The following is a 24,327-nucleotide window of genomic DNA, read 5'->3' as shown; positions in this document are numbered from 1 at the left end:
AGGTTGACTTCAGAATGATCAGGCAAACATAAATGGAGAGGAAAAACAGAAGCTTGTTTTTTTCTTAGTCTCATGCTCTGGCTAACATTTGACCTTGACGGTAATAAAGATAATGCCTTCAACCCACAGAATGTCAAGGGCAGAGATGTACACAAGCTTAAATCTTGCTTTCCAAGGCCAGAAAGATGCCCAAAAGAATTAGTACATCTGGCAACTTAGATTTATACCAAAATGAATTTCTCCCTAATCATGCATGAATAATGACATCATGTGTCATTTCCAACCTAGGAATAGTGACAGACATAGAGTCCATTAGTGCTCTAAATATCTCAAACCAAAGCTACTCATCCTAAAATATTCCCCATAGAATTCTGGTATAATCTGGAAGATTTAATTAAACCACCTCCGTGAACTTAATTGTTTCCACACTGTTTTTCCCCTTTAGGAATCATGTGAATAAAAACACCAGATCTGATTATGCATTTGATATAGTTTTAAAATGTCACAATACCCTTTCACAGCCTGGATAACAACTGATTAGAAAAATCAGGCCTACACACTCAATAGCTAAATTTATGAACTGATAAGATATTATCATCTGCTTTGGAAAAAATGATTTGGGCTGATTCAGTTAAAATGATGGAAGTGAGTGGATAATGGGGCATTTCTCACTCATCCAATCTGCTGCTGCCTAGAGCAGTTTCAATTAGGAAGCCCCCGGTCACAAGGGACCATTATGCCTCTAATTGTCCTTATTAACTGAAGAAAAAGAAGCAAGGCTCCCTCAAGAGAATCTTAGACAACCTGTTGTTTCTAAGCAAACAAGGTGGTGTTTGTTGCTGCCTCTTATATGTTCAAGTTAGGTTTTGTCGTCATAACAACAATGATCGGTCTGAAAAATGAACAAAGCCCAATCACTCAGGCATGTCTTCAAAAACAGATGGTGGGTGCTCCCAGAGTTTCAACTTAGGAGACCACGAAACTCAGTATATTCCTCTGTTTTTGTTCTCTTGAGAGTTCTGAACCTCAGACAGCATGCTTAGGAGCAAATGTTTGGTGTAAGCGGTGAAGACAGATTAAATGTTATCATCCTGTATTATCAGGTCTGGATCCCTGTCCCAGCTCTAATTCCAGTTCCAGGTTCCCGCCAGTGCAGACCCTGAGTGGCAGTGGGGATGGCTTGAGGAGTTGAGTCCCTACCAGCCTTGTAGGAGACTTGAAGTGTTTCCCCAGTCCCCATTGCAGCCTTTTTCTTCCCAGGTTATTGTAGGCATTGGAGGAATCGAACAATAGAGGGAGTTCTCTCTAACCCTGCCTCCCTGCTTCTCAAATGTTAAAAAGAAGATAGTTTAAACCTATTTAGCTGAAAAATGGTGGTGAAAATATGCTCATGTGTTTGAATCTCTGTCCATCATAAATACTATGACATTCTTTTGGTAAACCACTGAATCCTCCTATTATTTCTATTGATGCATACAGAGCATTTTACCCAAAGATCAATGCTTAGAGTTCTTTTTTATTTTTACTGGAAGATTTACAGAGAGAAGGAGAGACAGAGAGTGAGATCTTTCATTGTGTGGTTCACTCCTCAACTGACTGCAACAGCCGGAGCCGGAGCCAGAGCCAGGAGCCAGGAGCTTCTTTTAGGTCTCCCACATGGGTGCAGGGTTCCAAGGATTTGAGCCATCTTCCTCTGCTTTCCCAGACCATAAGCCGGGAGCTGGATGGGAAGTGCAGCAGCCAGGATACAAACTAGTGCTCACATGGGATACCAGCACTGCAAGGTGGAGGATTAGTCTGTTGAGCCGCTGCACCTGCCTCAGTGCTTAGAGTTATATAGTTGGATCTCACAGCCTATGTACAAAAGATGTCCACACTTAGCTGAGGTCTTCCACGTTTCACCATTTGTACTATTCAGGGTGGGAGAGGAGAGTGCTGCCTTTATTGGCTTGTTCCTTGTTACTAGCCAGTTTCCACAAGTTTCATATCTGCTCCTCAATATCCTTACTCTTTATTGCTGCTATCTTTTACAAGCTCTGTCATGAATCTCTATTTTCACTCACGTTTATGCTAAGTCTCCTATTTGAAAGCAAAGTATTTTCTCGATATAAAAGTAACAGAAAATCATTGCTTCGTGTCAGGAGAGAAAAAGATTTAGGAAGATGGGACAGAAAATTGATACATTGTGAAAGAAAAGTTACCACAGATGAAATTAACAGTTATACAGGCAAGAGAAGCTTATTCAAGACTATGGTAATAGGAAAGAGACTGAATTCAACCACCCTGAAATAAAGGAGCACTTTAACCAGCAGAGTGAGCGAATGGGAAAGTACTGGAGGACTTGTTGGGGACAGAGGGTATGAGCCCATGGGATTAAACTTTCTGGGTTTGCTTATCAGTGCTTACCAAAACTAGGATCCTATACTCCCACATTTCAAAGATATAGCGCCGGATCCCTTGGATAGGTGTTACTGGTCTCTGCAAAATTTACATTGCATGGGGAGAGAGAAATAGATTGTTATCTGAAAGTTTTCTGAAGAAAAAGGCTGTAGGAAGTGCAGTTGTGTGGCCTAGCAGATAAGACAAGGAAATATCCAAGTTCCTCGAGTCCAGTGCTGTAGCATGGCAAATTAAGGCGCCATCTGAAGGACTGACACTTCCATATGGATGCTGCTTTAAATCAAAGCAGCTCTGTTTCTGATGCTGCTCCCTGCTAATTTACCTGGGAAAGAGGTGGAAGATGACCTGAGTTCTTGGGTCTTTGCATCCATTTGGGAGACCTGGTTAAAAACTCAGGCAGGCCCCTGGTTGCAGTGAACCAGTACATAGAAGATGTCTCCCTCTGTCCTTCTCTGTAACTTTCCCTTTTAAGCAAATAAATCTTAGAAGAGAAGAAGGAAGGAAAGGGATGGGAGGGGAGAGAGAGAAGGGAGAAAGAAAGATCCAAGTCTTGATCTAACTCCGCATCTAACTCTAGCTTCTGCCTGGCTTCCTGATACTGTGGCCCCTGGCAGGTGCAGGCAATGGCTCGAATCCCTGCAGGCCCAGCCCCGTTCCAGCTGCTGTGGGCCTTTGCAGAGTACACCAGTCAATGAGAACCCTGTCTGTTTCTCTCTCTGCCACCCTAAATCTGTGCTAAGAAAAAGGGGAGGCCAGGTGCCTATGATTCAGAAGAAACTTGTCTCAAGTTCAGTCAAGCTGAAAGGACCCTTCAGGCCATCCTGTTTACCAAGATGAGTAAACAACCAGTCCACAGACAGGGTTTGGGGACAGCCAATATAATGAGTCACAGACAATATTGAGAACAAGTTCAAGATGAGCTGTGTAATCTTGTAAGAGGGAGTTTGTTTGAACTGCATAGCTCCAATTCCATCTACCATGTGACTTCATTTCCAAGTGAGCCTTGGCAAAGGTCACACTTCTGCCACCATGATGATGTGTGTTGGGGGGCGGGAATGGTCTATAGAAGCTTCTGGATGTTATGAACCCTTAAAATCTTAGAGGCCAAAATGTTGTGCTTTTTCCTGTCTTCTAATTTATAGAGGACTGCAGTTATTACTAAAATGTAAAGTAGTAGTTCAAACTAAAATTTAATCATTTTCTGTGGGGGCTAGCAGTGTGCTGCAATACCAGCATCCCATATGGGCACTGGTTTGAGTCCCAGCTACTCAACATCTGGTATAGCTCCCTGTCTGTCCCTGATTGTTGTTTTTATATTGTGAAGATTTGTTTTATTTATTTGAAAATCAGAGTTACAGAGAGATAGGGAGAGACAGAGAGAGAATCTTGCATCCGCTGATTCACTCCCCAAATGGCCAGAACAGCCAGGGCTGGGCCAGGGCTAGGCCAGGAAATGGGAACTCAATCCAGGTCTCCAGAGTGGTGTCAGAGGCCAAAGCGCTTGGGCTGTCCATGGCTGCCTTCACAGGCGTTTTAGCATGGAGCTGGATCACAGGTGGAAAGATGACACACAAGCCAGCCTTTACGTGGAATCCCAGCATCACAGGCAGCAATTTAACCCTCTGTGTTACAATGCCACTTCCTGTTTCTAGAATACCAACTACCTAGTTCTTCGCACTGGGAAGGTCTAAGTAACCAGCAGTTACCAGCATATGGTCTCCATACCCAGGAATACAGAGGCTCAAGGAAAACCACTTTGTTCTCTTTTCCATACTGAATTTCATCCACATTGGATTCTTGCAAGAATCAACATAACTTTCTGTGACCTTTTCTCTGGGTTTTGGATAGTATTTACTCTTACTGCCAGTTTCTATATTGCTCTACACACGACATATGAAAGGAATGTTTAGAATGCATCCGTACTTTCATCAAAGTGTTGACATTCTCTTCAATTTCATAATAAATCTTCCAAGCCCTTTTTAGTAAGAAAGCCCAGTTTGTAACACAGTGTAAAACACTTTTCAAGTGGTCAAGTTTATAAAGGTTGGAATTACATTAAATAAACTGGGGAAGTGCTTGGTTGGAATTAGGTTAAACAAACTGGGGAAGATGTCTATAGTACTCTTATCTCAGCATGGAATCTATGCATGGGGCTTTACAAAAACATTTATCTATTTTACGTGAAATTCAGAGATAAAAAGATGGAGAGAGATGGAGGGAGGGATGGGGAGAGATAGAGAGACACAGAAAGAGAAAGAAAAGGAGAGAGAGAAATAGTCTCCATCTACTGGCTTACTCCCTAGACCACTATAGCTAGAGCTGTGCCAGTTTGAAGCTGGGAGCCAGCATCTTCCTCCAGATTGCCCACCTTGGTGCAGGAGCCCAAGACCTTGGGTCATCCTTTGTTTTTGAAGGCCATTGAGCAGGGAGTGTTGGTGCTGCAGGCGGTGGGTTTCCTTGCCCCTTACCCCTGACCATGCCAGTCCATCTGCATGGAGTCATTTCTACCACCTCTTCCCCCCTGGACTGCAGGAGTTCACAGGGAACATAGAGTTTCTCAAACTGCAGTTTAAATACCTTAGGATGTATCCACGCTGACTGACCTTGAGGGATCAGGGATAAACATGAGGAAATTCACAGAGCAGAACACTGAAGAAGAAAAACACCAATCTTCTACCAATGCTAAATCCCAGTGAGCCTGAGACTAAAGCTCCTCTACGCATTTGATTGTCCCGCATTGCCCGTACACACCATTTCTTCTCTTTTCATTAGATTAAAATCAGATTATTTTCAGTTTGTTTCTTCATCTCTCCTATCCCTCCTGTTTCTCCTTTGTCCGTGCCTTTTGTCTGTCCTCTCTTTGTTTTTTTGTTTGTTTTCAAAATGCAAGAGGTATCAGTGTTGAGCAAGAATCAGGAATAGACTCTGTGAAAATCAATCTTTGAGATTAAAGAATAACTACAGCACCTTTTAAAACTTTCATTCCTGACGGGACCAAATATCTCTCGATAAATATTTGTCCCTCAAAAGATGTAGTTTTGTTGACCATTGGAAACAATTGTATATTGCATAAGGGAACTTCAGAAAGTTCAAGGAGATGCTTATGATGATAAGGTTACATGGATCCCAGCTGGAGTCAAGAAGATCCACTCAGGGGTCCCAGCCCAGGAGGGACCCATAAGGAACAAACAGGCAGATGAGTGAACTTTCATCTTCTTGTGTCAGGACATCCTTGTGACATTGGATCCCAAAGCTGGTGGTACTCAGGTCCAGTACCCTAGGATGGGGGTTGGGTCCTTAGTTCCCCATATTCTCAGATCTTGGAAGCCAGATGGAATCCCATGCAAGTTTTCCCAGTTCTCCAGTGTTATTTGTTCAACTTACACACACACACACACACACACACACACATACACCATATACTTTTTCTTTAGTTAAAAAAATCATTTGTGTTTACCACTGCTTCCCCAGTTTTGTTTATCCTCAGAAGAAATGTCACGCATATAGACATTATAGTCACATGTTCCACAAACACGTTACTGTGAATCTGTTAGGGTATACTCTTGAAAATATTTTGTTTCACTCTGCTTTATCCCTCAGGCAGTGTCGTGCACACATTACTGCAAATAGAATAGAGACCCAGGAATGGACTGGCAGTGTCTTGCTACTTACCAAATCTCCTATTCTTCCTTCTCGGCGTCTGTCATTTTTATCCTTTCTTCACTCTGTCTACTGTTGTTATTGTCTCCAGATGGGATCCTTATTCTTTCCTGCTGGGATACATTGTCCTTGTTTTTGCTGCAGATAGGAATCCATTGCAATGTATTGAAGGACTCCTGGGGACAGACATAGAATCACACAGAAGGTGGGGAAATGAGGCTTGGACAAAGCAAGAAAGAGGAAGGGGAGTTCTATTGCCAGATTTTAGCCAGTGTCACCTCTCAGGGACAGTCCAGGTAGAGGCTGCTGTCTGTTACAACTGTCCGTAGGCTCTGGCTGTCTGGCGTGAATCTGGGTTCAGTGGTTGACACTTCTGCATCCCATATTAGAGTCGTGTGGGTTTGATTTGGATCCATTGCTCAGACTACAAATTTGTATCATTATGCGCCGTGGAAGGTAGCAGGTGACAGCCCAAGTAATTGGGTCACTGTCACACAGTGGGACACTGAGTTCCCAGCTCCTGACTATAGACACGATGTAACTCCAGTTGTTGCTGTTATAGATATTTGTAGTTGAACCAGTAATAATCAATTAGTTTAAAAAGAATAAAGAAACTTGTTGTGGCTATTTCTTCTTCCACTACAAAATCTTTATTTAAAAAATCTGTACTGTGGCTGCTACTCAGCCTCACTAAATTGAAATTCAAAACCCCACTTGGTGGTGTCTGACTGCCTAGATCTAGACTTCAGGCTGTGTCCCGATTCCCATGTTTCCAGGCAAGGAAAGAGTCTGGAATTTTTAACTTCTGCAGTGGGAGGCACCACCTCCCACTAACACTTGTACTGTAGAAATTCTCCAAATAAAAGTGTCAGAATCTGTTGAAGTACAGAAAAAAAGAGATTTCCCCCTGAATAATCAGCTGTCTTCCTGGCTGTTATTACTTATTTTATATTGTATCCCAAGAATGTCCTGGACATGTGCCATGTATTGATAATGTAACTAGTAAGAAGATAAATGTCTGGAAGTCTTTCGCAAAAGGTAGATACTGCTTTTTAAATTATTTTTAATTTATTTGAAAGTCAGAGAAAATATATATAGAGAAAGATAAGGAGAAAGACAGAAAGATCTCATCCGCTGGTTCCCTGCCTAAATGTCTATGTTACCCAGAACTGAACCAGGTACAGAGACCAGGAAGTCAATTCAGACCTCCCCTGTGGGTGACACGGAACCCAACTACTTGAAGCATCAATTGGTGCCACTCAGGATGGCATGAGTAGGAAGCTGGAACTGGGAACAAGGCCAGGACTCAAATTCAGGTACCTGTTGTTGGGATGCAAGCATCCCAAATGACATGTTAACTCCTGTGTTGTATCCTGCAAAGATTTCCAAGTCCATCACATTCTTCAGAGTAGTACCAACAGACATCCCATTAACTGGCCTACTTCATATACGGCCTTTCTTCTCACTAGTGGTTTTGGACTTAAAGTCTCTACTACAAATAGAATAATCATCTTACAACTCACGTACATCAGTTGTCCCTATTCTAGGTAAATCAGCTCGTCCGTCCTGCCCACTTATCCCCAGGCTCTTTCCGCAGTTCGTCTTGTACCTCAAATAACACGTACCTCTCTCCCTGCACTCAACCATGGTTCCTTTTGAGATGTATGTGAGTCGTGGAGACATCATCAATGAAAGGTACCTTTCCTGTGGAATTATACAGTATATCTGTATATTAGTTATCTCTGTACCTTCATTCATAAATAGTCTATGGATTATTTGTCTATTTGAGAGACTATGAGACAGACATAGGGACACACAGTTTTCACCCTCTGGTTCACATGTTCAGGGGTCTGCAGCAGCCTGGATGAGCGAAGCTGAAGCTGTGAGTCAGGACCTCACTCCACTTCTCTTAAGTGGGTGGCTGGGATCCAATCATTTCAGCTACAACTGTTATCTCCCCAGATTTTGCTATCTGCAGAATCTATGGTCAGAAGCCAGAGTCAGGAGTTGAGCCCTGCTACTCCAATGTGGGCTGTGGCTATCTTCATGAATATGTTCATTTAAACATCTGCTCTCATAAATACTCTCTGTAAGCCCATTTCTACCTTTGCTTGTAAATGCGTTTTTCTAAGAAGACTGTGAATTATTCATAGGTAAAGAGCATGTCTCCATCGTATCCAGCGTGTGTCTGGGCAACTGCTGAGCAGATGTCTGGCTGGCTGGTTTTAGCCATCACTACATCCTTACAAGGAACCGTAATTTACAGCCAGTTGATCTGATGCAAAGTTTGTTTTGTTTTATTCCATTATCATGAACTCCAGGAAGAGCACAGTTATCATTTCTCAAACAATGCTAACACGATATCCCAGCAGGAAGACCCAGCAAACTCCCCTACACCTGAAGCGAGTGCTAGGTGAAGGCTTTGCCAGTGAATGCCAGTGACGTCACCCTCATCGGGGAAGGACGACAGGATTATAAAGCAGAAGTGTCCATTCCTATAGTCCACCAGATAATCTTCTCATGCACTCCAAAGTTAAAACTCAACAAAAGGAGACTCAGTGAAGAAACTGCTGATTTTTGCCGTTGTCACAGAATGACATATTAATTGGACAGTAAATTTGCAAAATGCCCATGTGAAAACAAACAATAATGTGTCTTTTGTAGATTAACTGGAAAACAGATGCAGTCTTCTCAAAGTTTCTTTCAGATGCTGGCAGAAGCAGTACTTTTTGAGGCCGTGGGTTTTGGCAGATGGTATTACAGTTCAAATAAAATGGAACATGCTTCCCAGCGCATCCATATTTCTCTGCCATATGAATGTCAGAGGAATTTTAAAACTTTTTTTTAGGAATTCTGAGTGTCCCTGTAAGTAGAGCTTGTGTTATTGTATAAATACTGAATAGTATTAAGTGGGGGCTCCAGTGTGAACGGAGGGACCACGTATAACAGTTTCTTTCTTGCCTGACCCTTTTAGTTTCAGTTACAAAAAAAAAAGGTTTCTTTAGGAAGAGGTGCAAATATTCTGTATTGTCATGATGGAGAGAATTGTGATTCGTGTATCTCCACTTGGGAATCCAACTATATTGATCTGAATGGGAAAATCCTTTTCGTAAAGAACATTTGAACAACCTCTCTGCCCTCTGCCACACAGACATGCACATCACATCTGTATGTACAAATACAATTTAATCATTGCATGTGGGCATTGCTGGCATTAAATTTCAATAGGCAACAACAGCGCCTTAGACTAAAACCAAGTGAGGAATGAGAAATCTCATTAGTACAGCTATACACTCAATAGCCAGGCAGCCTCCTCCTTTCAAGCCACAACAAAAAAAACATTTCCCTGCCTTAAGAAACAACTCTCATTACCCCGGGCACTGTGTGACATGTCTGTGATAGCTCTGTTGGAAACCGTACACAATGTCCACCTTATGTGCATAAGCATAAGGCAGCTCTGTGAGCTTGTTGAGTTTTTTATTGTGCCAATTTTTAGAAGCATCCTACAGTACAGACCTGAAGAGACAAAAGGCTTCCTCTCATCCCCTCTCTATTTAATTGGTGCAAATAGTATTTTTATCGATTTTTTTTTTCCCCAAACATACCCTTTCAAAAAATATGCACAGACCACTTCTTTGTTCTCGTGGAAAAATACAGAGCTCAATAGGTCAGAAAAAGTAGGGAATCTATGACAACCCCACATCACCCTGGAAGGATAAGTGTGTACTCTGTGTACAAAACGTGCAAGCCCGTTAGCACTGAGAAGTTTCGAAAGCAAAATCGTCATTGCATTGAATTAGTATGAAAAAAAGTATCAAGCCCTGTTCAGATCCAATGTTGTAGTGGGTTCTTCAGACATCACCCTCATAGATTTTGCTAATCTTCTCTGTAGTTAGCAGCCCCAGATTTGTGCCTGTTCTGTTCCATTTCACTAACTGAAGTGGCATTTTAATTTAGCAGTGCTCTGAGGCCTCCTATTTACAAGAGAGTGAAATTTGGGCATCTTTTTAAGTAGGATACAGCTCATCTAAAATAACAAACAAAAGTAAATTTTACACTTCATTTTCCTAAAGCCTTGCTGTACTGATATTAGATATTTGGTTACCCCTTGGAGATTTTCCACAGTAGAATTTTCTAGTATCTATTCCAATTTATTAAAAAGATTGCTCTGCTAAAAAAAAAAAATAATGTCCGTGTGTGAATATCCACAGAATATCCAATTGACAAATGCACTGGTGACTGAATGCATTAGGATTATTTAAATCAATTGTATACCTGAGGGCTTAGGCCAAGAAAAATACAAATATGCATCTCCCAGCAGCTTATGTCACACATTGGAATGAATAAATCACCTGTGAACTTATTTGTTGACTAGCTGGCTCTCCCTGTAGCTGTGAAGCTCGAGTCTGTTTTGCTTGGTCTTGAACCTTCCACAGTGTAGCCCATATAAAAAGAGTCAGATACGAAGGTCACCTGTCACCGTGCCTTTGTTCCCATGCCTCATCTGACCAAGCCAGCACCCAGTCTGTCACAGCCCTGAAGTCCCAGTGAGCGTACTGAAATGGCAGGCTCCTTGAATGAATGACTTGCATGCTGAAGTCTCCCTTAAGTCATGAAGTCATGAAGGTTTTTTTTTTTTTTTTTTTAACACAGAAGCTTCCGAGACCAGCTCTCCAAGGTGGCTTCCAGTTCAAACCAAGGGTCCAACCTTCACCAATCCTGTACTCTCAATAGGTCAAGACCTCCCCTCTAAGCTGGGCCTAGTCTAAATCACCAAAGTTAGTGTGAATTGACCCAGTGGGGAGTTTTATTATTGCCACTTTTTGGGGGGCGGGGGGAGGGTATGAAGAAAACATGAGAACCACAAAACACACAAACTTACTAACCATAACCCTGATGCTGACTGACCCTAACAAAACACTAACACTAATGCTAACCCTGATGCTCACTGCCAAGAAAACCTTACAAACTGTGCAGCATTATAAATATGTTTGTTTCTTTTTCTACTTCCTGTGTCTGTGTTTGAAACCCTAGTACTAGACGCTATACTTACTTCAAAACTTGACATTGATTGAAGTGGTAAAAAAAAAAAAAAGCACTGTTAGGGTCTCTGGATATTTTTTTTGTCTGTGTTTGACTTTAGGGTATTTTTCATCTTTCAGTATTTTTGTTAATAAGTCCCTGGGAGCAGAGATGGGCATTAGGCTTAGCAATGAGGATGCTGCTCAGTATGCCGACATCCCGTGTCAGAATGCCGAGCTTGAGTCCTGACTCAAGCTGCCCTGGGAGGCAGCCACTGATGGCTCAAATACTTGGGTATCTGTTACCCACGTGGGAGACCTGGACGTAGTTTCTGCTTTTTGGCTTGCTACTGACCCAGTCTCAGCAAGTATTTGGGGAGTGACTCAGCAGATGGAAGCTAGTATAGTCTTTCGTTCTGTATCTCTCTCTGCATCGCTCCCGCTCCTCTTTCTTTCTCTGCTTCCTTTGAAAAAAGTAAAGCAAATGATTATAAAGCAAACATGAACATTAATGTATAAGAAAGTACGCTCCAAGAAGTGTCATACCCTTTTCCAACCTGTCACTCTGCGAATCACACCACCTTACATTTTTTAAACTTCATCAAAACTGAGTAATCTGTCATTCTTTGGTTCAATTCCCAGATGCCCACAATTGCCTGGTCTATTCCAGGCCAAAGCTAGGAGCCCAGTCCACAAGAATGGCAGTGCCAAGTACTTGCACCATCCTCTGCTGCTTTTGCTGGTACATTAACGGTGAACTTGATTAAAACTGGAGCATCTGGGATCAAATTGACACTCAAATAGGGGATGCCAGCATGACAAATGGGAGATTAACCCACTGTACCACAATGCTGGCCTACACATCACCTCTGTTAAACTGTTTTTTAAATTTCTGATTTTCTGTCTTGCATTGTTTTTCAAACATAAACACCTGAGTATTCTTGTTTAGTAATATGTTCCCTTAATAACTATATCAGATCACAGAAACGTTCTTGTAAATTTTAATAAGATATAGGTATTCAGGGTATGCGCATCAAATATTTTACCAGCCATCTCTGGTTTGAATTTTAAGTTGTTTCTTTGGCTTGCAATAAAAATCATGCTGCAATGAGTAACCTATATTGTTGAAGGTGTAAGATGGCAGTTTCTCAGAAGAGGGGTTGGGCCCAGGATAAAACATACCTGACTAGGCTAACAAATGCCAGAGGTCCCCAGGAGACAGGAGTCCTTGTTGTCCTGTCTCCCAACACGTCATCACAGGTGGAGACTGAGAGGTGTGGCACAGTGTTCACCTGCTTTTCTGCTGTGATGAGGGAACACAAGCATCCTTGTATGTCTCATAGTCATTAGTGTATGGTTTTGGCAAATGGCCTATTGCTGGCTGTAATATTATGGTACACATACACACACACACACGCACACACACACACACATGCACACATTGGTTCTCATCAGCAGTTCCTGGCTCATAATTCCCTCTCCAAGGCAAGCCATAGAAACTAGAATTTCTCCTTCGCAAGTCAAGGAATCCTCTTTCTACTCTTCCTCTTCTTTCGTCTTACAACCAGCCATAAAGAAATACTCTGATCTTACCTTGTCAGGATATGAGATCATTAGACTTGCATTTCAGAAGGGGTCCTGCCCCGTACCTGGCAGGAAACACTGCCCAGAGAAGCCAAGAATCATCACGACAGACAGGCTTGTTTTCCCCAGGCATTAGAGTCCCCATGCATTAGATCAGACCCTTTGTGTTCAATTACGTTTCAACATGATTACCCATGGTGCAGTCAGGCCCCTGCGATGAAGTCTCTGTAAAACCCAAAAGGACAGGGAGCTTCTCGGGGGCCGAACACTTGAAGTTCCTGGAGGATAGCACACCTTGGAAGAGTGTGGGGGAGCCGCACCCCCTTTGTAATGTCCTGTAACAGAGAGAGAGGGGAAGAGAAACAGAGAGGTCTTCCATTTGTTAGTTCGCTTTCCAGATAGCCTCAAAGAGGCCAGGGTTGAGCCAGGTGGAAGCCAGGAGCTGGAACCTAATCCAGACAACCCGTATGATTAACAGGAGCTCACGCACTTGGGCCATTCTCCCTTGCCTTCCCAGATGGAATATCAGGAAGCTGAACGGGAATGCCAAAACAGCAAGAACTCAAACTGGCACTCTGGTAGGGAAGGCTGACAGCACCAGCAGCAACTTCGCAGGCTGCACCACAGCAGGGCTCCTTGTCATGCCCTTTGTCATCAGCGTGGAGCCAGTTGCTGTCCTCAGGTAGTGTCTGAGTTAGAGGGCACCCAGCTGGTGCCCACTGTTGCAGAACTGAATGCAGGCTTCGTGGATGTGAGATCCAATATCAAGACATCTGTGTGTTCAGGGTATGGAAAGATAAAATTGAGTCAGTCTTTGTTTGAAAAAATTGAAAGCTCTTTGTTAAGGAAAGTAGTACTCTGATATATATCTATAAATATTTGATATATTTTTCTCCCAGCTTTATATATATATATATATATATATATATATATATATATATGTATAGCATTCATTATACAGGCTCTACAAGACTATTTATGTAGTCACATTTGTGAAGTTTGAGTAGAAATAACACGATCATTCCTCGGGGCCAACGTTGGGGCACAGCATGTTAAATCATTGCTGTGAGAATAGCATGCTGTATCAGGTACCCATTCTCTGCAAATGCAACTGGAAAACCTGCAACAACAGAAGCTGGCCCAAGATTGGCCTGTGCCCACCACATGAGAGACCCAGATAGGGCTCCTGGCTCCTGGCTTCAGCCTGGCCTAACTCCAGCCTTTGTGGCCAACTGAGGCAACGAAACAGAACCAGAATGTCAAAGGTTCTTTCTCTCTCGTTATCTCCCTTTCTCCTTCTCTTTCTATCGTGTGTGTGTGTGTGTGTGTGTGTGTATCGCTCTCTGTGCAGCTCTTTCAAATAAATAAACTTTAAAAAATTGTTTCCTGACATCTCAGTTATGAAGGAAGTAACTCCCAGTATTGATCTTATCTGTTATTTTTTACCTGAAGTTCACGAAAGGGATGAGTGTTTGTTCTATCAACTAACATGCCGATTAAGATAAGTACAACCCGTATCAGAGTACCTGGGTTCAAGTCCTGCTCTGTATGCAGTTCCAGCTTCCTGCTATTGAAGACCAAGGGGGTAGTCATGCCGACCCGAGTGAATGAGTCCCTGCTACTCCAGTCAGAAACTGGACAGAGTTTCCAGATGCTTTCCCCAGCCTGACCCAGTCCCACCTGTTGGAGACACTTTTGAAAAGAACCAGCAAATGGGCACTTTCTGTCTCTCTGAGGGTTTTTTTGTTTTGTTTTAATTTTTCAAATAAGCAAAAAACTTTTAAAAATAGTAAAATTTAGTGTGTTAAAGTAATTTAAAATCTGTGTGAGCTTTCTGTCTCAGCTAGCAATTTTTAATAAATCTCTCTAAGAAGCTTTAAACATAGCATTTTATTAGTGGGGTTTTTTTGTTCTGTTTCGTTTTGTTTTCTGCCATGGTAATTCTTGCTTTTATCATTTGTATTCCTGCGTGTCGAGCTGTTACTTCTGGAAGGGTTCCTCAAAATTACAAGAACAATAGTAATGTCTTATCATCACATAATAAAAGCTACCTAGTATCTCCGAAGAAGAAACATAAGCTGAAATCACAGCTTTTTTTAGAATACTGCCATTGAAAGTGCTAAATATGTAAGAGGCGGTAATGACAGTAATCAGGGGGAATGCTACACATGTAATATAATACACATGTAATATAATACACATGTAATATAATACACATGTAAAACAGAAGTTTAGATTTCTGTTCTGACCCAACTATTGTTTATTTAGAGATGTTCATTTCCAGGTTTAAGTTCCTTTGACCATCATTTGAATGTTAATGAGTAGGTGTTATTACAGGATGAGTAGCTTTCTGCTACTGTACTGTTACATCTCAAGTGTGATCTAGGAAGAACCTAAGCTTTAAAAACAATAAATAAAGCCAAGCCAATTAAAATAATGTACAGGATTGGGAGAAACCGTCCTCACTCTGACTCCTATCCTGCCTCTCTCCAACCCCCTATCCCAGCATCATATCTCTTTGCGTGGTTTCTAACTTGACCAGCCTTCCTGAAATTTAAAGCACATTTTAAACTGCCCAGGAGAACAGAGCTCTGTGTTTATAATCCTTCCACAAAGGGACACACTCGGCGCTGGCCGTTGCCGGTGTGAGACACAGCTGCTAAGGCAACGAAGCAGGCCTGACTCCCAAGGTTGCACTCCTTCTGTAAATCTGTGTCATCCGAGAGGTAAGATGCAGGGACACTTGGACATGAATGCCATGCTTCCTCGTTTTCTCCAGTGAACGGACAGATGGGGCGACAGAGAAAAAAAATAAATGATAAAATAGCAAAAGCCAAAATCACTAATCTGGAAAACGCCGCTGAGAAAATTTCCCACGACCCGAAAGGAGAGGATCACATGCAAACATCTTATTTTATTTTCTGTTCCAACATTCAGTACTACCCAAATCCATCGAATGTAACATGCAGCTGATCATACATGCATATGTGTGTATAGGAGTCATCTAATTGATAGAAAGAATATCATTTACAAGTGCAATGGTTGGCATCAGGGAATTTAAATTTGCATGGATGTTAGATGATTAAATAATCTGAAAACCCTCTTTACATCTAGCCATTTGTCCCACTAATGTCATTTTCAGGGTCAGGATCCATTCAGTAATCATCGTGTCTCCGTGGTCTCTCTCCCACTCTGTGAAAGCGCTTTTGTCTGTTACGTGTGACCCGGATGCCTTTGAAGAGCACTGACCAGTTGTTTTACAGCATGTCACTCTGCATGAGTTTCTTAGCACTTGTCTCCGATAGAACCAAAATAACTCATTTTAGGCAACAACACTACAGAGGCAAGGTTGTGTCCTTCCCGGTGCATGATGTCACAATGTCATTAGAGCTATTATCATAGATATTATTTATAAACCATTAGATAATTAGAAAGGCTAAGGACTATGACTTTCATGCTTTCATACAATCTAATTAATAGTTTGATTTATTTACTTAAATTTGGTTGTCCTATAATCATAGCAATCATGTTTGTGGTACCACCTGTCCATAGCACTTTAACTGGATACATTCCCTACCTACCAGAGGGGAATAGCCCAAGGCCACAACTGATGGCCCTACAGGTGAAGTCTTGACCTATGAGAGCCATCATATTGACCACTGGCCAGCCAGAACCAAGACAACGAAGGAAAATAGTGACAAGAGTGTTTAACATAAAAAGGACTGGCAGTCAAGAATGAGATGGCTGTTGCAAGATGACTGCAAGATGAGCAAGTAGAGATGTGTCAGCAGACACACAGAGTGGAGAGGAGTGGCAGCAGAGACAAGCATAAAGGAGCAGAGATGAGGACCACACACATGGAGAGATTGACAAGATTCTTCTGAGGTGTATTGCATTGTTGGTGCCTCCTAGCAATCCAGTATTTGGGTCCATTTCCCTGAGAAACAGTACCTTCCATTTCTACCAATTTTCCATTTGTAGCCTGAAAATTGCTTTCTGTGAAACAGAATCAAGAAATTTCTGTTTTCTGTAACGAAAATTGACTGAACTAGATAAAAAAAAAGTAGCAGTAATGTTTTGGAAGGATAATTAAGTAATGTATGTTATTAATAAATTCATTATATACCAATGAATAGAAATAAGCTAATATTTAAGGTAATTAACATGTATTAAGTAGGACACATACAGACCGAGAGAGAGAGACGGGGGAGAGGGGAGGGAAAGCATGGTGACTGATCTGGGCGGAACTGCATTCCCATTTAATCGTTTTGATCTGTTTTAGATCTTTGCAAGGTTGAGATGGCTGACTGCAAATTAACCCAGGCATTTAAATAGACTTTGCAGGGTAGGAATATCTCAGCATTGATTTTTCTCTGTGGTTCTGTGGCCTGCAGAAAATCTCAATTAATACCGTTCTGAATGCGGGCTTAACCTTGCTGGTCTCAAGCGTTTGTTTTTCGCTGCTACACAGTATATGTTATTCTTTCATCACGGTGGTCTGCATCATCCACAGATTTGTCAGGTATTGTTGAATACTGTATTCTAAGTAAGCAAGGACCCAAGAGCTTCAAGGTACATTCTTGCCTGATTGGACAAATAGAATAATATTGAAAATTCTTCTTGTTTGTTAGCCTCTGTCTCTCCTTCTCTCAAAATGTGCCTTTCCAACAAAAATAAAGAAATCTTTAAAAGAGAGAGAGAGAGAGAGAGAGAGAGAGAGAGAGACATGTATACAAGAAAAACTTTACTATGGAAATATGTAACAAATAAGCAAAATGTATCTTATGAAAAGCAAGAAGTTCTAATGAGGACTTCATGACTGCAAAGAAGAAATGACAAATTAAATTGGTCCCAGGATATCTCTCGTTGCAAAGCTGGCAAAGACAGAAAATCAGTGACCTTTGCATTCTGACACATACTGCTTAGAACAAGTGCTTTTTTTTTTTTTTTTTTTTTTTTTTTTTTTTTTTTTTTTTTTTAAAGATTTATTTATTTTATTACAAAGTCAGATATACAGAGAGGAGGAGAGACAGAGAGGAAGATCTTCCGTCCGATGTTTCACTCCCCAAGTGAGCCGCAACGGCCGGTGCACGCCGATCCGAAGCCGGGAACCTGGAACCTCTTCCAGGTCTCCCATGCGGGTGCAGTGTCCCAATGCATTGGGCCGTCCTCAACTGCTTTCCCAGGCCACAAGCAGGGAGCTGGATGGGAAGTGGAGCCGCCGGGATTAGAACCGGCGCCCATATGGGATCCCGGGGCTTTCAAGGCGAGGACTTTAGCCGCTAGGCCACGCCGCCGGGCCCTAGAACAAGTGCTTTGCTCAAAAAACAGCAAACAAAAAAAGTAAAGAATATGTGAGGAAGAACTTCATAAACTAAAATATGTGACCGGCAAATGCCTCCATATTGCTTAAGCGTTAAGAAGTAGGACTCAAAAAAAGAAAAAAAAAACACAATTTCTACAAAAAAGTAGAAGTGTACAGAATCAACAATAAAGAACCGAGAACAAATTCTAAAAAAAAAAAAAAAGGAAGAAGTAGGACTCTGTTTGTCATGTTAACCCTATGTATTTAAATATGATTATTTCATGTGTTACCTGATTCATGAGATGATACAAAACTAGTTATAAGAAGATTTCTGCACCATATTAATTATAACATCCAAGAAATTATTTGCTATCTTCTGAAGAGTCCCTTACCTTTCTTGTAAAAGGCACTCAACCTAAGTTGGTCAAATGAAGTTTTTCTCAATAGCCAAGTTCTCCTGGAGCTTGACGCATTCAGTGAAAAACAAAGGACGGTCCTTCTCTTGAATCTAAACTTAGTAGGATTTATGCTGTGTTAAACAGAGTTCATCAATGGACATCTAACTTGTTAAATTTCTGGGACCAGAGAGGCTTGGAAGTCTGTGTTACTGCAGTGATGGGATGAATTGGTGCCTGGGAATCCATCAGTACTAGAATTATTGTCAGCACCCAGTGGATATTTGCTCACTACCATTCTGAGAGAAAGATTTCTCAACAGCTTCAAAAATTCGGTGTCATTGATTTACTAGGGTATCTGTCTTCATGTGAGTCACATGTATTTAGCTGCAGAAATGCCCATGTATTCGATTTCTTTCAAAAAATTTTTTTAGAGTGTTATGGAGTGATATGCTATGAAGTAGAGATATTTACCTCGTGTTAGCTTTTTGAAATTGGAAGAATTCTAAATTCCAAAATGCATACAGCCTAATTTTTTGATAAGCCATTATGAATCTGTCTTTCATTTGATGTGTTAGAGGAACAAAATCACGCATCCCTTTTCTGTGAGAGTATAAAATAGATTCTAAAACACTGTGAATGGCGAAAATCTGACAATATGTATTAAAAGCCACAAAGGGCTTTAGGACAAGCGAAAATCCCACGCTATAAATTTATCATTGCTAAAGCAATAGGAAAATAAAGAAAAAAGTTTAGACGACATATACAGATAAAAACGGGAAAATTCCAAACATTCAAATAATAAAGGCTGGCAGAATTAGACAGGCTCACATCCCACCAATTCCTGGTGAGCCAGTTAGCATTTATTCACAAGGAGAGATGGCCGTGATGTACAGTGAAAATAGCAACTCGGAAAAATAATGCTCACCTCATTATGTAGTTTCTTTAAAAAAACTAATTTGCCTATTTATACTTAGGAAACTATTTGAAAGATACGCTTCAAAATATCAACAGTGTTTATCTCTGGATAGAAGAAATCGCAGCCACTTCCAAATTGTTTGATATAACTACGGGTCAGATTGATACCGTATTAATAAAATTTCCAAATTTCACCTAAATATTCAATTAAGGGCATCCAAATATATTACTTTACATTTCAATTTCTAAATGGAAAATTAGTAACTATCAAGCAAAATATAGCATCTTTCCTGTCTGTAGATATTAATGATAAAGATTCAGTAAGTGTGGAAAATGGTATTTTGAAACAAAGGCTGGTTTTCAAGTCAACAGTAGCATTTAAATATTGTAGCTATTTGAAATGTATGTGTATTAAAATTAACCATGGAGAATCAGAAATATAAGCCACAGTGTCGAGGAGAGGAAAGTACGTTTAAAATGTCACAGTTTATTGAAAAAAGAAAATATGCTCGAGAGTAAATTGGCAGCATTCAGATTCTGACCCATGCGGTGTGAACAGCAAGCCGACCATCTTAAATAGTGGGATACCAATTGAGAATTTAGGATGTCTTTGCTTCAGTCATTGGAAAAGACTGCGAATACGATCATTATCCTGAACCGCTCTGCTAACGATCCAAACAAATAGGAGAGTCCTACGCTCTTTCAGGAAAACGATGTGCCATCTGCGTTGCGTGGGGCCATGAAGATGTGATGACGTGTCCCTGCAGAGAAGGCAGCTCGCGCCTTAACTGCCAAGTTTCACATCCCTGCTTCTTGTGGTTCCCACTAGATGGTCTGAAATTTGGTGTTGACTCCAAAAGCTTTATTTCACTTTGGTCGACCATTTCTTCAATCCATGAGTAATTAGATTATATTACTTTTTTTTATTAGAGGTTGTGATATCTGCCGTTTATTGACTGAAAGCAATAACTTTTTTTTTTTAATTTTTCAGAGCTTCCATATGGCTGGGAAAAAATCGATGATCCTATATATGGCACTTACTACGTGGAGTAAGTCTCTTACTTGATCTTCACTTGTCATTAATGGTGTGAGATGGTGTTAGTATTTCAGTTCTTGAGCATGTGTGGCTAACAGCCCATTCATTGTCCTTTCGTCTTGCTTTGAAGTACCCACAAAGATTCTAGCAGCTCTGGCTAGTGACGTCTTGCCTCTCCAGCTGACTAATTTGTCATCCTTTTCCCTTGACTGATGACTCTGCAACATGAGTTGGAAAAGTGTACTGCACACGGTCCTCTAAATGAGTGATAATTAAAGATATCAAAGTTAATGCCTCTCATTTTGCAATCAAAATGTTGGGACCTGACTGGTTGTGCAGAAGTGTTCCATTAAGCTAGACTGTTAGGGCAACTAAATGGATCCACCATACTCTCCAGTTGGAGGAAAAAAGATAAATTTAAAAATTGGTATTTTTCTTTCTTTTAGGATGCTGTTTCATTCTTACAGTATTCTTTGGGTAGATGTCAATTTTGTGTTACCTGCTGTAAATTGTTTTACATTAGTAGATCTTAGCACAGTACCAGTTATTCCTTCTACACATTCTTTAATTCAGAATAAATAATCTATGTGAGATCAAATACACCATACTTTTCTTAGGAAAAAATCAAGAAATATAATTTCTTAAAATTCAGTGTGTGATTTATTTTTTCTGATTTCTGCCATCTGGCAGGGAGTTTTAAAGTCTTTTTTTAATCTATGTTGCTTACTCTTTCTGGAGTTATTTAGATTAATAAAAACCTGCATCTCCCTTATGGAAAACACATTACCCAAGAAATAAAGAAGATGTAGAATGAGCCTTTAGCATTGTAAGAAAGATTTACCTGTGTTTTCTGTGACCATATTCTGTTTAACAATGACGAGGGGGCGAACAGTTCAAGACTGGTGGCTTTATTTCCAAATCATTTTTTCTAATATTATCCCATCACTGCTGTTTTTTTTAAAGAAACATTTATTTTATTTATTTGAAAGGCAGTGAAACAAGAGAAGGAATGAAAGGTTCCTTCTGCTGGTTCACTCCTCCAAGTAATGGCAACAATCAGATGTGTGCCAGACCAAAGGTAGGAACCAAAACGCCAGCCATGTTCTTCCATATGGATGGCAGGGTCCTCAGCCTGTGGTCCATTTTCTGCTGTCTTCCCAGGAGCGTGATCAGGGAACTGGATGGGAAGGAAGCAGTTAGGCCTTGAATTGTTGCTATCATGTGTGAGATTGGCATGCCTGGCAGTAAGTAGTGGCAGAACTTTCAGTTCTCCGGCCCCTGAGGTTTCTCTAGGGGTCAAGTCCTTCTTTATACGGGAGCTGTTCAGATAAGTGAGACCTGTGTGTTCCCTGCCTTTCAGCATCTCTTTTGTAGCACAGCTTTGCAATTAGTTGACCCACAGTTTTCACCTGCACCACAATGACTTATAACCAACTTCACCATCAAGATGAAGTCAGCTCGTTTGCCCCTTTTGCTGGCATGCCGTCTTCTAGCATCATATTCACTGTTGTGTATCCCAGGGATACATGATATTACAGAGAAAGCTGGGTATACATAATGGAGGTGGCTGCAAATACAGATATAAATGGAAATCATTAGTAATAGTTACAAACCATCTGAGTTCCTCTAATGTGTGAGTCAGTGAGAATAGCCATCCACTGCAACAACACTCTATCTGCAGTTCCTAAGTGTGTTTCACACTGACCAAGTGTGGTAGTGCTAGTGTCTCTGAATTCACAATGTCCAGCTGTACCGTGCCTAAGCCTGTGACCCCTAACATCCACGATAGACCACATAAGGAGAAAGAACAGACATGAGAACATCAGATGTCTGTTTGAATGCATTTCCTTATGGAATCACTGCTTAGGAACCATCAAAATCCGGACGGCAAATTTTTTTTGGGGGGGTGCCATATGGCTGCTGTCACAGCTACTCAACTCTGCCTTCGTAGCTGGAAAGCACTCCCAAGCCACACTCACCTTGATGGGAGGAGCTGCATCCTGAGAAATCCTGATGCACAGATGCCAGCTGCCAAAGTGTGGTCTGCCCTGGTCAGATTCCTCCGATTGCTCTTTCAAGTAGCCAGTTCCTTGCAAGCTGATGTGAAAAACTGTTTAACTCCACCCTTCCCTTTCTGCTGTAAGCATCTGTCAGAGAGATGAGACACACACACACATCAGAAAGCAAAGGTCTGATCCTGGTACACCCCCGACAGTGAATTGCAGAAGTAGAGGGATTGTAGCTGGACCCTTAAAACGTTCCTTACGGTCTATATAGCTATCTTTTTTTTTTTTGCTTAAATTGTATATTTCTCTATTCCGTTTTCCATTCAGTAGAGCCTAGTCAGAAAATCATTCAGAACGTAGACCGTCTCTTGTAATGCTGTCATTTAGACTGCAGGTGATTGTAAAGTCCTGTATCATCAGGTCACAGTGGGTCGCAATGGGCGAACTCCCTCCCATTTGCAGCCAGATTGCAATTTAGCATGACTGTACCCACATTCCAGATTTCCATAAGGTGTAACAGTATCAATGATCACACGGGGGAGCATATCAGACTAAGCAGAAAATCACTACAAATAACTGATAATATGATAATATGATAATATGAACTCCAATACAATGACTATTAACCCGATATTTCTTAGAAACATTCTTTTTTGCAACCTCCACATTGCAGAACCGGAATCCAGCCAAGGTAGCCTGAGCTGAGTCTAACACTGACACTCCTCCAGGCACCTGCACCCCAACATTGGAATCCACCATCGGCCAAATAAAGTTGAAAAAAAAAAGAAAAAAATCTTTTTGGGAAATCCACTGACATAATTAAAAACAGTTCAGTTTACCCCATGTGACAGAATGATCATATGAAATGAATTATATCTTCCATCAAAACAAAATCAACCTATCAAGGTTTTAATTGTGATTGTCTCATATTTTAGTCCCATTGTGTAACTCATCTCATCTCCTTCATACTGTTATGGTCCCACTGTTCAGGAGTGAAGTCTTGTTGATGAATCTCTGTAAGAGTGTATATAAACATAGATGTTTTTCATCACTTTCAGCATCTTTGTTGGAAAATAAACTCACTTAATTTCTTACAGTTAGTGATACTAGCAAACAAAATAAACTAGCGTTAAGTTGTTTGAATTTTACCAGTGTAGCTATCTTAAATATAAGAATGAACTACATTAAGATGCTTCTCTCGGGCCCGGCAGCGTGGCCTAGCACCTAAAGTCCTCGCCTTGAACACCCCAGAATCCCTTATGGGCGCCGGTTCTAACCCCGGCAGCTCCACTTCCCATCCAGCTCCCTGCTTGTGGCCTGGGAAAGCAGTCGAGGACAGCCCAATGCATTGGGACCCTGCACCCACCCTGGTTCCTGGCTTCGGATTGGCGCGCACCGGCCAATCCGAATGGATGGATGGAAGATCTTCCTCTCTGTCTCTCCTCTGTGTGTATCTGACTTTGTAATAAAATAAATAAATCTTTAAAAAAAAAAAAAGATATTTCTCTGGGATCCCGGTGTGTTCAAGGCAAGGACTTTAACCACTATGCTTTCACGCCAGGCCCTCTAAATTTTTAAGGGAAAAAAAAACTTTCTGGTCTTATAATTTGTTTTGAAAAGTCAGCATAACACATGTAAAAGCTTTCCCAATGAGAATCAGCCTAGAAGAACAATCCTCTTTTTTCTTTTTTTTTTTAAGATTTATTCATTTTATTACAAAGTTAGATATACACAGAGGAGGAGAGACAGAGAGGAAGATCTTCTGTCCGATGATTCACTCCCCAAGTGAGCCACAACGGGCCGATGTGCGCCAATCCGAAGCCGGGAACCTGGAACCTCTTCCGGGTCTCCCACGTGGGTGCAGGGTCCCAATGCATTGGGCCGTCCTCAACTGCTTTCCCAGGCCACAAGCAGGGAGCTGGATGGGAAGTGGAGCTGCCAGGATTAGAACCGGCGCCGTATGGGATTCCGGGGCTTTCAAGGTGAGGACTTTAGGTGCTAG

The 24,327-nt window shown here is 41.3% G+C and overlaps 1 protein-coding gene across 1 annotated transcript in view; it reads left to right on the top strand.

Annotated features, from left to right (window-relative positions):
- The window catches only part of MAGI2 (membrane associated guanylate kinase, WW and PDZ domain containing 2), a 902,006-nt gene that overhangs the window by 665,142 nt on the left and 212,537 nt on the right, over nucleotides 1–24,327 (top strand). The window contains exon 7 of the mRNA XM_058657499.1: nucleotides 20,275–20,332. Within this exon, the coding sequence (XP_058513482.1) occupies nucleotides 20,275–20,332 (58 nt within the window). The remainder of the gene's footprint in view (nucleotides 1–20,274; nucleotides 20,333–24,327) is intronic.

This window comes from Ochotona princeps, chromosome 32 (genome assembly GCF_030435755.1).
Source record: "Ochotona princeps isolate mOchPri1 chromosome 32, mOchPri1.hap1, whole genome shotgun sequence".
NCBI lineage: Eukaryota > Metazoa > Chordata > Mammalia > Lagomorpha > Ochotonidae > Ochotona > Ochotona princeps.
Note: the sequence above shows the minus strand (reverse complement) of the source record. Positions and strands in the feature narration are given on the sequence as shown.